The sequence below is a fragment of the Megalops cyprinoides genome, chromosome 4 (genome assembly GCF_013368585.1).
Source record: "Megalops cyprinoides isolate fMegCyp1 chromosome 4, fMegCyp1.pri, whole genome shotgun sequence".
NCBI lineage: Eukaryota > Metazoa > Chordata > Actinopteri > Elopiformes > Megalopidae > Megalops > Megalops cyprinoides.
Genome location: NC_050586.1, coordinates 5,994,085 through 6,007,500, shown reverse-complemented (window position 1 = coordinate 6,007,500; position 13,416 = coordinate 5,994,085). Strand labels below are relative to the sequence as shown.

General features: G+C 46.3%; 1 protein-coding gene across 1 annotated transcript in view; it reads left to right on the top strand.

The window, feature by feature from the left end:
• The window catches only part of LOC118777253 (protein SCAI), a 34,215-nt gene extending 22,238 nt beyond the window's left edge, over window positions 1–11,977 (top strand). Inside the window, exons 7-18 of the mRNA XM_036528050.1 lie at window positions 954–1,050; window positions 1,422–1,520; window positions 2,210–2,362; window positions 2,658–2,759; window positions 3,012–3,113; window positions 5,283–5,361; window positions 6,814–6,913; window positions 7,282–7,363; window positions 8,524–8,596; window positions 8,950–9,123; window positions 10,197–10,297; window positions 10,592–11,977. Coding sequence (XP_036383943.1) covers window positions 954–1,050; window positions 1,422–1,520; window positions 2,210–2,362; window positions 2,658–2,759; window positions 3,012–3,113; window positions 5,283–5,361; window positions 6,814–6,913; window positions 7,282–7,363; window positions 8,524–8,596; window positions 8,950–9,123; window positions 10,197–10,297; window positions 10,592–10,744 — 1,315 coding nt within the window. The 3' untranslated portion in view covers window positions 10,745–11,977. The remainder of the gene's footprint in view (window positions 1–953; window positions 1,051–1,421; window positions 1,521–2,209; window positions 2,363–2,657; window positions 2,760–3,011; window positions 3,114–5,282; window positions 5,362–6,813; window positions 6,914–7,281; window positions 7,364–8,523; window positions 8,597–8,949; window positions 9,124–10,196; window positions 10,298–10,591) is intronic.
• The last annotated feature ends 1,439 nt before the right edge of the window (window positions 11,978–13,416 follow it).

The following is a 13,416-nucleotide window of genomic DNA, read 5'->3' as shown; positions in this document are numbered from 1 at the left end:
TGGTCAGAGGTGGACACCCCGGCTTCAGAAAGTAAAAGTCCTGCCACGTATTTGTTCCACCCATGCGCTACACCAGCTGAATTTAATTAGCACAACTCTTCAGCCAGGGAGAGGAGCTAATGAGTGAAATCACCTTGTTTAGTGAATGGCTAGAACAAATACATGGTAGGACTTTTACTTGCTGAAGCTGGGGTGTCGACTTCTGGTAGTGGTTTGGTGTGGGTTACAGTAGTATTGCATTGATTTGTTTCGGGCACGCAAGCATGCTTTTTAAATGTATTTTTGTTTGGGCATGTCTTCAGTTAAAATAAACATGCATCTTTTCCGATGTGTTTAGTTTACTTGTGCGAGCTGTGATGAGTCATTAGAGTGCAGTGACCTTTTAATCGGGGGCCCAAAAGAGAAACACTGCTCTGGAGGTGGCTGTAGCCTCAGAGAATGCCGATGTGTGATTATTATGCATTTATTATACAGGAAGACTCCGAGTGAGGGTTCAGGGCAGGTAGTACAGGGAAAAGAAGGGTCAGAGACAGTGCTGTGATTATTATTTTTTATTTTAGGTCTCTTTTTTCAGACGCCTTAGTCATCTGCCTGGGTGAATTTAAATGACGCCTTAAGTCTTACATATTGTGCAAAAAAGACTTAAGCTGGATATTATTAGAGCAACGGGATGGTAAAGGATCTTTGTTGGAAGACTCACAATGTCTCAGCCCATGACCATGAAATCCAAATTTTTTCTTTTTAGTCACTATGCCGCACAATGTTACTCCTAATCTCAGTGGATATTGTTGTTGTGAGCGTCTATTGCGGTCTAGCTTTCACACACCAGACACAAATGCCTGGTTCAGGAAGCATTTTTATTTGACTATGTGTTCTCAACACCACATCTTCTTCGTCTCTCCGCCCTCTCTTCCTCTCCCTCCCTCCTTCGCTCCACCCTGGTCCTCCCCCAGGCCAGAGCTGGTGGTGAAGAAGTTGCGGTACTATGCGCGCTACATCGTGGTGTGTCTGCTGCTCAACAAGATGGACCTGGTCAAGGTCCTGGTCAAGGTGAGGTGGAGAGGGAGGCACTGGCCGTGCACTGAGAAGGGCAGTATACAGATAGTAGCCACGTCCATCTGGCTTCTGGGCATTAGTGCAGTGACCGGTGGCATGTTCAGTTTGCCATTGATACGCCTGCCAAAGTGTTGTGAGGGTTCAGGCCTTTACGTGGATTTAAATCTACCTCAATCCTTTTGATGGATTTGAAAACTCGATATGCTGAGGCGTGTCTGTGTTTGTGTGTGTGTGTGTGTGTGTGTGTGTGTGTGTGTGTGTATGTGTGTGCGTGTGTGTGTTTGTGTGTGTATGTATGTGTGTGTGTATGTGTATGTGTGCGTGCATGTGTTTGTGTGTGTGTGTGTGTGTGTGTGTACATACAGGAGCTGTCAGATGAGATAGAGGACTACACTCAGCGCTTTAACACTGAGGACCAGCTGGAGTGGAACCTGGTGCTGCAGGAGGTTGCAGCCTTTGTGGAGGTGAGATCCTCACAAGGCAGGAGTCCTCTGTCATTAGCAGATCTGCTAATGACAGCATGTTCACCAAGCATTACCAATCCGGACCCATTCATTACATGCATAAATATGCATATTAGATCCTTGATTATTGCATAATTACTAGTCTATACATGTCAATCACTTCTTCAATTCATTATGATGCTATTTTTGTGCTCCAAAGGATGTTGTGTTTGTGTAGGAATGAATCCTCATTTGCATATAGGTTTTTGCTCATTATATTATAGTACAGCATTTACTGATTTCATCTCTAGAGCTTCCCCCACAAATGGGGAGTGTCTGTAGTATGTAGGGTCAGTGCAGACATAGCATTGATTTTCTTTGTTCTCTTGGTATATACTGTGTTAGAACCATTTAGGTCTGGCAGGTTTTCCATAGGAGGTAATATTTCTTGATTCTAGAGTTTGAGCTCTAGATTCTCAGGCCTTAGGTCTTAGTATTAAGCATGACCAATCAGAAGTCTGTATGGAGGGTGTCTCTGTGAGCTTGCCCAGTATCTCTAGGACTTAACCCCACCCCTCTTCTCCCTCTTTGTGTGTGTGCCTGTACGTTTGTGCTGGCATATGTGTACATGTGTGTGTGTGTGTGCACGCGCATGTTCGCGTGTGTGTGTGTGTGCATGTGTGTGTGTGTGTGTGTCCATGCGGTGACAGGCGGACCCTGTGATGGTGCTGAATGATGACAACGCCGTGGTGATCACATCCCATCGGCTGCAGGAAGGGGGCGTGCCGCAATTGGAGCAGGGCATGGTGGTTGGCCAGCTCACCCTGGCGGATGCGCTTGTCATTGGCAACTGCAACAACCAGGTACAGCAGAGTTTACACAGAGACAGGCAGCGTGTATCGCCGTGTTCGAGCCCTCATCAAGTACAGTGCAGACATTAAACACACAAAGCACGGGTACATAAAACAATTATCTGTAATAAAACCATGCAGAAATGTATGATGGAGTGTTGACACAACTTTGGTGGGAAGGTGCTTGCATGAGCAATTATATGATAATCTCTCTCTCTCTGTCTCTGTGTCTCTCTCTTTCTCTCTGTCTGTTTCTGTCTCTGTGTCTGTCTCTCTCTCTCCCTCTCTCTCTCTCTCTCTCTCTCAGGTGAAGTTCAGTGAGCTGACTGTTGACATGTTCCGCATGCTCCAAGCTTTGGAACGGGAGCCTGTCAACCTGGCCACACAAATGAACAAACCAGGGACACTGGTAAGTGAGGGTCAGTCACCACACACACACACACACACACATGTGCACATGTGTGAATAAATGAATAAATGTGTGCACAAACACACGCATACATGGGTGGATACACAGGCATGCACTCATGTGTGCAAACCCAGACACACACACACACACACACACGCACGCACACACCCACGCACGTGTAGGTTGGAGTCCCTGGCCCGAGTTCCGACAGTGTGGAGCTGAGCTGAGCTGAGCTCTTTTGTTTCCATACAGGAGCCCAATGAGAAGCCTGCCAAGAGAGAGAACCCCCACAAATACCTGCTGTACAAACCCACCTTCAGCCAGCTCTACTCCTTCCTGTCTGCCTCCTTCAAGGTCTGTCCCTGCTCTGAAAAACAGAGACACCCAGACGGGTCTAACACAGTCTGATATACTCATCATCCCTGTAATCTGGTTATTTCTACACCTCCGTAGAGCTACTGTTCTTTCCTTTCAGCCTCAGTGGCCTCAGCTAAGTGCTGGTGGGATGGTGTTTTTTGGAGTTGCTCTTTTACTGTGTTCTTACACAATGACACCCACGTCCTCTCTCCCTCAGAGGAATCACGACAGGAGCTCCTCTCTCCCTTTTTCTGTATCGCCCATAGCCATCCTCGTCACCAGGAGGCCCACATTGGGACCTAACAGAGTTTTAATGTGCTGGTTCATAAGTCAACTAACCAGTAAAATAAATATTTATTTTTGTTAAACATTATCATTACAGTCATTCCAAAATATTTGCATAACAAGATTAACTGTATGTTTTATTACAATGATTGCATCCTATGCTTTGCAAGCTTTGACACATTTTTTTTCCTGCTGTTTTTAGCTGTCTGAATAGTAAACCTCAAACACATGGTCACGTGCATTAAATTACCCTCATAATTTGGTCCAGTTGTGTAGTGAGGGGGTTTGACAGAGCAAAAACCAAATACAATGTCCAACACCCCTTGTGTAATTTACAAATAGAATAAATGATATAATGATGATTACGATGAGTGTACCCTACAGAATGAAATCATCAATATAATAATTAATGGAACATTGTATTTTAAAATTATGAATGGCTGCAATGCTACAGAATGTACCATTTTACAGATTTTTAATATTACATGTAGTTGAGAGGGTTGAAAGAATGAGTAATTGCAGTCTCCCGTGAGCTGTCTGGGGAGTTGGTGCTGTCCAATATGGCGGGTCCAGGGATTCCTGCCCCAGATACGGCTCCTCTCACCGCCAGGCGAGGGAGTCTGTAAAAGGAGGTTCCACCTGCCTAGGTGACAGTGATGACGTTTAATGAGCCCCTTCAGAGACAGAGGAAGCCTGTGCTGTTCAGCCTGCATCCACATGGCCCTCTCTCCGGGGAAAACAGGTGAAAAATAATCCGCTGAAGATAGTCGTAAGAGTATGACAGTACTAAACAAAACCAGGGCGGATGCAGCCCCACCAGGACGCGACCTGTATTTGATTAGCGCGCTGCAGCTCAGCTCAGCCGGGACCGGACCCATATTTCCCCCGAACGCGGAGGCAGGCCCGGAGACGGAGTCAGAATCAGGACATGGCCCGCATGCTGCTCCTCGACCGCCTCACAGACCCAGGGCCAGGCAGGATCGACCCGGTTTGGCGTGACCACGGCGTGACCCGTTTGTGCCGCCACCTCGCTGTGCGGCCGGGATGCCGTCCAGCAACGGCGAGGGGCTTTTCGGGGTAGTCTGTGCCAGGAGGGCTGATGACACAGGCAGGGGGCTGAAGCCACCATACGTTAACCCCCCTCCCCTGAACCCCCCCGCCTGCCCCCTGCCCTCATTCGCTGACACACCATCGATCGAGCGCCGTCGCAAAAAATCTGCCCTGTCAGATGATACAGCACTAGTCTGTGAACGTTTTTTTCCTCTCTCTCTCCTCCTGCTGTAAGAGACTGTAGCACATTTGTGGTGAGCGACACTCTCGTGGAATAAATGGCTTTTGCTCGTCCATATGGCTGCGATGGAAACAGACTGAGAACTGAGACAGCAGCTTTTTTCCTGTAGCCACCACCCCCCCCCCACTGACTCCCAAATATCACTTTCCCTCTCCACTCTCCTCTCTCGAGGTTTGGCTGTTACCGTGGTTACATAATCGCAACAGGCTGTTCACGCTCACTCTCACTCTGTTTTCATCCCTCTGAAGCTCTTCCTCATGTATTCTCTTGCTTTCTGCTGTTTGATGAGTTATTCAGAACCTGGGGTTTTGTTAATGAGCTAATGCATCTGTTTGTTTTGGGGTCATTGTTATTATTTTGTCGTTATTGTGGGTCTAAAGCATTTGCAGATGTTCAGAAGTGAATGCGTAACATATTTTGTTAGGTATTACAAGCAATCTACCATAGTATAGTAATGTATAAACTGTCATTGGTTGTTTCAAACCTTGTCTTTCATTGGCGGACACTGTATGGTGTGTGATTGGTTGATCTGTGCCCTGTGGCACCACAGCCTCTGATCTCTGATTGGCTGCTTTGTGGTGTTGTTTCAGGAGCTGCCAGCAAACAGCGTGTTGCTGATGTACCTCTCCGCCACCGGAGTCTTTCCCACGGGACGATCTGATTACGAAGGTACCCCCTGCCGCTTCGTCCACTATTACCTGTCCATTTCAGCTGTCCTGCTTTGTCCCGGGAGCAGCCACTGAATCACATCACAGTATTTGGACAGCCTTCTCCTCCAGCTCCTCTCACAGCACCAGTACCCCCCTCCACATTCTCATCATCCGTTGCACTATTTTCTCCATTCCTTCATCACAAGACCTACGCTGTACATGCTCTTCTGTCCTGTGACTTCATATGTGTGCTGTTGCTACAGCGCCCCCTGGTGACACTCCGCTGTATTGTGCCCTGTTAAAGGAGGAGGCAGCAGTCATTAAGTGTGCCAGTGCGCCAACTGCCAGTGGTTTGCCTCACATCAGCTGGAGCTCTCTTGCTCCAAGGGCTTTCTGCACTGAATGATTCAGAAGCATGACCCATCTGTCACTGCCCTGAGAAAACCATGCATCTCAAGCCCATTGCAGCTGTTTAGAGCATCAAAAAACAAGCACTGCTTCCTCCTCCTCCTTCTCATCTTCCCCCCTTCCTCTTCTTCTCCTTCCACCTTCTTTTAACCTCATCTTCCTCTCCCCCCACTTCTTCCTCTTCCTCTGCCTCTTCCCTCTCTTCCTCCTTCCCTGCATCCTCTGCTCTCCCGTTCTCCTTTGTGTCCAGGTGATGAAGTCATCCCGACGGTCTCTTAAATCAGACAGATTTAGCAGCAGGCTTTGAACGTGGCTGCGTTGTACCCGAGCCCCAACGGACATTTCATTGCCCCATATAAATCAATACCCTCCCCCTCCACCCCTGTTACTTACATTAGATAAACAGCACTCTGACATATCGATTCACCCCATGCTTAAAAGTCCATTGATTTTGCTCCTATGAAATAACAGGGCCATCATCACAGCCCCATGAGAGAGTGAGAGGCCGCCGTCCCGGCCCTCTCCGCCCTGATCACAGGCAGAAGGACTGTGGTTTCACGTGTAGATGAAAGGGGGTAGACTGGGGAGCATGAGGGTGGAGATGTCCCCCTCTGTGCTGGCCATCACAGCCGGCAAGGGCCTGGATACTGTGCCAGATGAAGCTTATAACCTGCCCTATAACTTTTTGTTGACTGTCTGATCATATTTTTTGAGTGATTAAGGTTGTTTCAGCTGCCTGGTTTGTTGTCTTTCACTGCAGGGTTGTTTGTGTGTGTCTGATTGTCTGTTGTATACAGATGTACAGAAGACACTTAAATTTTCCGACTAAGATTCTGGAGCAAGGTTTTTAGACAGTCCCTACCCAATCAATAAACCCGTCCCACCCTCAAGAATAAAAACCTGCTCAGCACTTCCTTTTCCTTTCAGCTGTTCGTGGCTTTCCTTCTCCAGACATCTCCTCCTTATTTTCTGTTCCTTTGTATGATGTCTTGTAAGTGGGGTGTGTGTGTGTGTGTGTGTGTTTTGTCTCGTGAGCGTGTACATACTCTGCGTGTTCTTTCAGGTCCCTATGACTTTGGAGGAGTTCTCACCAACACCACCCGGGACGTGATCAACGGAGAGGCAGTGCAGAAGCGGAACCAGGCGCAGAAAGAGATGCACTGGTGAGTAACTACAAGCTGTACCAGCAAAGAAGCTACCCATAAATAACCTTAACCCAGTGTCCCACCCCATGGAGAACCCAGTGTAGCTGAGCTGAGTGTAGGAGAGAGATCTACTCACAGTACAGCAGAGAGAAGTGTTAGAGCCTGGAGAATGCTAAAGCAAAGCAAAGTGTTTATGTCGTGCCTTGTAGACGAACTGAGAGAAGCGTAAGAAATCTGTCTAATTCCACCGTTTCCATGTGGTAAACATCCTCAGGGTCAGAGATCCATGATTAGGCGAAACGGTCAGTGTGGAAGCGTGAAAGACATGGTACTTGCTAACGCTGTGGCTTCTCCGTCCCTCCTAACGTGTGTGCCACGTGTTTCAGTCTCCACCCAGGTGACCTTTACCCATTCACCAGGAAGCCTCTCTTTGTCATCGTGGACTCTTCCAACAGCACAGCCTACAAGGTGAGGAAACCTGCCCCCCCCCCGCCCAAACCTTCCTCCCAGCCCGTTTCCCCCATCCATGCCTGGAGCCGAGAGATCAGCTCTGACCCACAGAGTGTCAGTTCCCAGGATGAGAAAACCCACTGTAGCAGATTCTTTCCCCCAGACCATCTGTAAGGAAGGGGCAGTAGCAATGTTTACTGCAGACAGGACAGCCCCTCAACCTCTTTGAGCAATTCCTGATTGAGATGATTTAAAAATATTATCCAATCAAATCATTTTTATGGAAATTCAGACAGCAGAATCAGGGAGAGGCTGGGAAAAGTGGTCAGTGGGTACAGTAAGTCTTGTGTGATATACAACAGGTGAGTTAGAATAAGAGGCACATGCATCATTACGCCAGGCAGGGGTCACCTGGGGCCTTCTCCCTGGCAGCCAGTAATCGGTTTCATCTGCATCGGTCTGGGTCACGGTAGCTGGCCAACAATAAAACATGTTGACTCACTGTATGTATCAGGCTGTGCTCGGACTGTGTCACGCCACACCACCTCTGGGAGCACGGCATTGTGGGTCTTCAGTCATGCTCTCATAAGCAGCAGCTTCACGCATCTGTTATAGTACATTGTTGGACTATGTGGGCCAAATTTTGTGCAGCATTTTACAAACGCCATGGTATAGATTTCTCCCTTTGGGTACAGTAAAACTATTCTTCTTCCTCTTCCTGTGCAAGAACAATAGAATGCCAAGAACAAGAAGAAGGTGCTATTGTGTTAAGAGAAATGATAGCTGTGCAAAAGAAAAAAAATGCAAGTAGATAGATACACTGTGGGCTGAAATCTCAGCATTATGCTTTTCCTGAAGCACATCCAACCCAAAAGGAGTGGTAGTGTTTTTGGTACCATGGCGCCCTCTAGTGTCCTGTTTTATGCCCATCATACAGAAATACAGGCAATACTGTTTTCTAGAACCCTGGATTTTGCTTTTGCAGAGAACTAAATGGTATAATAATAAAGTATGAACTAAGTGTTGCAGGTATCCAGACAGATCTTAAACAGATCTGTATACTGCAGGACACATTTTATAATGTAGAACTCGAGAAGCTGAGGTACAGAACTGTGTTTGAGGATATGATAGCACGGTACCACGTAGCACAGTAATTGTGTAACGTTTTTTCCTTGCAGAATTTCTCAAATCTCTTCGGTCAGCCGCTGGTGTGTCTGCTCTCGCCCACAGTGTATCCCAAAAGCATGCAAGGTGTGTACCTCACATCCAGACACTGCTGGTCAGTTCTACCACTGGCTTTTAGGGACTCTGTAGTGGATACTGTTAATTATATTATAATGATTAAATCAGAGCTTGTATATGCATAAGTTTTACTGAATTGACTATGTAGGTAGTTTTTTGCTGTAAAAGTAGTTAGAAATTGTAATAAGGTTTCCATCAACACAATAATGTATTTGTTCTTGTTTGCTTGAGCTCAGCTTTGGGGGAACTCAGCCAATAGCAATTAGATATTAGATCCATCCTGCATCTTCTTTCACCCCACTTTTCGCTTTTGCCCCGCCCCTCACCTTGTCTAACCCCGCCCCCCTCCACTCCTCTCTCAGACCAATCACAGCGCGGCAGCCTCTTCACCCTCTTCCTGTACAGCCCGCTCATGGCCTTCCTGTCGGTGTGCGGCCTGAGCAGCATGCGGGAGGGATTGTGGGAGAAGGCCCAGGAGCTGCTGCGCAGAGTGTACCGTGACATAGGCCAAATGCTCACCCACTCGCACACCATAGGTACAGCCGCAGCCTTAGATTATAAAAGCATCTTCTGTATTAAACTGTTTACCATTGAAGTTTTAAGTATCAATAAATAGATTATGAATATAGAATATGTATATAAATGATAAAATAAAGGATAATAAATTGTTCCTAAGTAGAGAGTTTTTGATTTCCATGTGTTTGTTTGTTCTGTGGAACCCTTTTAATTTGAAAAGAAATTTATAAAATTCATGTGTTTAAGTACCAGATGAATACTGTTGCTGCAGTACTCTAGAAGGGGTAGATAAGGAATCTGGACTTGTTCTTCTCCAGTCTCCTACAGAAGCAGATTAACGTACTGTAACTAAAGTCAATATTTCCATGGATAGCTTCCAAGACGGATGGTCAAATTCCTTGTGATGATTAGAGAGAGACTGAGAGTCAATCTAACTCCAGTGCTGTCTTTTTTTTAGTAATACGTTTGAACAAGGTGCATTATTTCCATTCTTGCAGTTTTTTTTTTTTGTAAATTGGACCGATTACAAAGTAGGCACAGACAGAGAACTCAAATCAAACCTTAATTAGAGCTGCAGACAAACCACATTGCAGTTTGATCAAATTTGAGCCTGAGTTGAATTACGTAATTGGAAGAGACCAGAGCCATTCCAGCCCTTGATGACTGGAGCTGTTTATCTCTGCTTCATGTATTTATTCAAACTGCCTCTTAACTGTTCTTTCCCCCTCTCCCTCTCTCTATTCTCCCTGTCTCCTCTCCCCCTCTCCCTCTCTTACCCCCTCCCCCTCTCCCTCTCTCTCTATCCCTTTACCCCTCTCTGTCTTCCCCTTTCCCTCTCTCTATCCCTCTCTTCCTCTCCCTCTTTCACTGTCCCTCTCCCCCTCTCCCTCTCTCTCTATCCCTTTACCCCTCTCTGTCTTCCCCTTTCCCTCTCTCTATCCCTCTCTTCCTCTCCCTCTTTCACTGTCCCTCTACCCCTCTCCCTCACTCTCCATCCCTTTCTCCCTTTCCCTTTCTCTCCCTCTCTCTGTATCCCCTCTCCCCCTCTCCCTCCTTCTCTGTTCTCCTCCCTCCCTCTCTAATCCCTGTTCAGACCAAGCCTTCCTGCAGTTCTACGGGGACGAGTTCCTGCGGTTGTTGCTGATCCGTTTCGTCTTCTGCTCGGCCACACTGAGGCTACACAAGCTGTTCCGGGTAACTTTAGTGTCGTTAGGCTCTTCCCTAAAGCTGATCCGGGTAACGTTAGCGTCGTTAGGCTCTTCCCTAAAGCTGATCCGGGTAACGTTAGCGTCGTTAGCCTCTTCCCTAAAGCTGTTCCGGGTAACGTTAGCATCGTTAGCCTCTTCCCTAAAACTGTTCCGGGTAACGTTAGCGTCGTTAGGCTCTTCCCTAAAGGCCGCGCGCTGTTCCCCCGTGTTCACGTTTCAGTCCGAAACAGAGGTCCGGAGTTTCCGTGCTGGAAAGGCCTTTGTGTGTCTGTCTCCGCAGGAGTCTCGGAGCTACCCCGAGTCGTACCCGCCGCTGCCCAGGCAGGACACAGTGGAGAGCAGCCTTCTGCAGAGACACGTCCTGGAGCTGGCGGCAATGTTGGACGTGCAGAGCCTCTTCTACGACAACACTCTGTCACTGGATGATTACTGACACCCCCCCCCCCACAGCCCCACAGCCCCACAAACACTCACCCCTTCCACACAAGTCACATGATTTGTGTTTTTTGTTTGTTTTTTTTGTTGGAGGGGTGTTAGAGGGTGGGGATTATCCCCCCCGCTTCTGAGGTGTACCTGAGATCCATTTTCTTTCACCTTTTTCTACTTTTTGAAAGAGTTGGTCACCGCAAGGAAGTTAGTTATAAACATGGGCTAGTAATGTCAAATCACTGTGTGCAAGCTGGTGTTTGGATCTTACACACCGACACCCCCAGACATGTTGACTGACAGACACAATCTCATACTTTTAAACACATTAGCGTAACATTTATACCACGCACATACAGACACACAAACACAGGATGAATATGTGGTGCAGCTATGTAGTTTGTTTGTGAAGAGAACAAAAGATTAAACAGACAATAGTAGGCTTTTTAAAAATGAAGAGTACAGTAAGAAAAAAAACCGCCTGCAATGATTTAATGCTGTTACTTTGTAACTGAGTTTAGACCCCAGTATGTTTGCTACATGTAGGACTAGTGTGCCTGTTGTGTGTAGGTGGCCGAGGCCAGGTTTACAGAATCAGTGGTTAGGCTGCAGTAAGACAGTTTCTGCATGTACTAATTGTCAACCGGCTGTTTTTACACAGATAATGTAGTTTTAGTGATTTTGTTTCTTCTCCAGTTGTCTTTCTTGTGAATGAATATGTTGTGTTAGGGTTTTTTTTTCTATTTCTTTCTTTCAAAATGCTGCTTATTTCACCCTGCATGATTAGGTGAGTTTTGTAGGGCTATGAAACACCTCTGCGTGATTCGTTGACTGTCCTGCGGGGCTCACCTATAGGATTGCTCTGCTTCTGGAGTGGGTGGGACTAAAGTGGTCTTTCCCATTGCCTGCCTGACTGTGAAGGACACGCAGAGGATTTGGGTGAGCCCAATTCTTTTTGCTGGTTCCCTTCTCCCTGCTGTACTCCCCAGGACCTGCAAGTGGTGGCAGCGGCCTAGTGCCACTGCTGTGCAGACCTTACAAAAATACTGCCATGTGGTGTGAGCCCCTCGATACAGATCAGCCACTTGCTCATCTTTTAAATGCTTGTCTTTGACTGGCTGGCTCATTTCACCTGGGAGAAAGCGTACTGTTCCTTGTTAAATCATTTGAATAAGATGCTGTCCATAGAGTTTGATGTGCCATTTTTATAACCTAGTGTCACATTTATCACACATTCTATAGCCAGACAGATTATTTTTTATCTTGATAGGAAAAAAAAATAATGGAAATATAAAAAATATATGTGTAGACTATAAACATTTGTCTATTGTATGAATGGGGTTTTTACTGTGGAAGTAGCTTAAAGAAGTGTCCCTGGAGCTACTGTGAGTGGATCGTCAGTCTTTTCCCTCTGCTCCAGCTCGACTAACATACATTCCAAGGACAATAGGAGGGTTCCGTGTGAATTTCCACTGTTCTCATTCTTATTCTGGGCAGAAGCCAACCAGATGTGTCAATTTCTGTTTATTTTTTAATGTGTGTCTTCAGCTGAAATATGATAATAATAGTAATAATAGCCTTGCACTTTACTGTGTTGAAATATGACCTGATCTTGTGTGATGTCCTGTCAATGAAAGGCATGTCAGAAGCAAACCTGTCCCTCTTTCACTCATTCCTGCCACATATCTCTGCATGTGACAAACTCCGTTTGACCTTTAACACAGTCCAGTCATGGTCTCAGTCTAGATAAGCTAGGAGTATTAGATGGTTAAAATAATTACACTGTCTGATGACAATAGTGAGATGTCATGGTTGTAGAATTAGAATTTTGAATGATCAGCTATGATTTAAATCTTTTGTTTATGACAAATATTTTCATGTTTCCAATGTCCGTGAAACCTGACAGGTGCACGCTGTCTTTGTTAAACTGGCTTTAGAACAGGGTACCTGTGTGGTGCCTGGGTGCAGTGATGCTGTTAGCCTAGTGGCCACTCCCTCTGGGACTCATGTGTCCAGGACCAGAACTTGCCCATGTGGACGGCCACTAACAGATTCAGAGACCATTTGTTGTGTGGTTGTTGGTTGATGTCAGAACCGGTCAAAAAAAAAAAATGAACTGTTATCTTTTGACATCTTTTCAATAACAGTTTTTTTGTGTTGAATCCAAAATGTAGACTGGAATTACCAGAGGGCTTTCTTTGTGCTTTATTATTTATAATTTTTGTGTGGGAGAAATTGTGTATTTTTTTTCCTGAATGTGTGTAGCATCGTCCCGCAGGAACAATCACTGCCAGACTGAATCGTCCCGTGACTCTGATGCTGGTGCAGGAGGGGTCCTTGTGGCACACGCAGAAGTATGATCTGATCTCCCGAGATCCTGTGGCCCAAACTGACTTAAAAAAAAAAACTAACAACCCCCCCCCCCCACCCCCAGCATCCTTATCTTACCACCTAACCAGCCACCTAGCAGAAAAAATGAAAGGAAATATTGTGAAGTCACTGTTGTATGTTATGTGTGCAGATGTCTTGGTAGACCCTCACAGGGATTTTCTTTTCTGTCACCCCCCCGTTTATGGTGATTCTCCTATGTTCTGTGATGTGCTGATGTATGTCAGCTGTAAAGAGCTGCCTTGGGCACCTGTCAGCACAGATCAGAACACTGAAAGGAAAAAAAAAGCA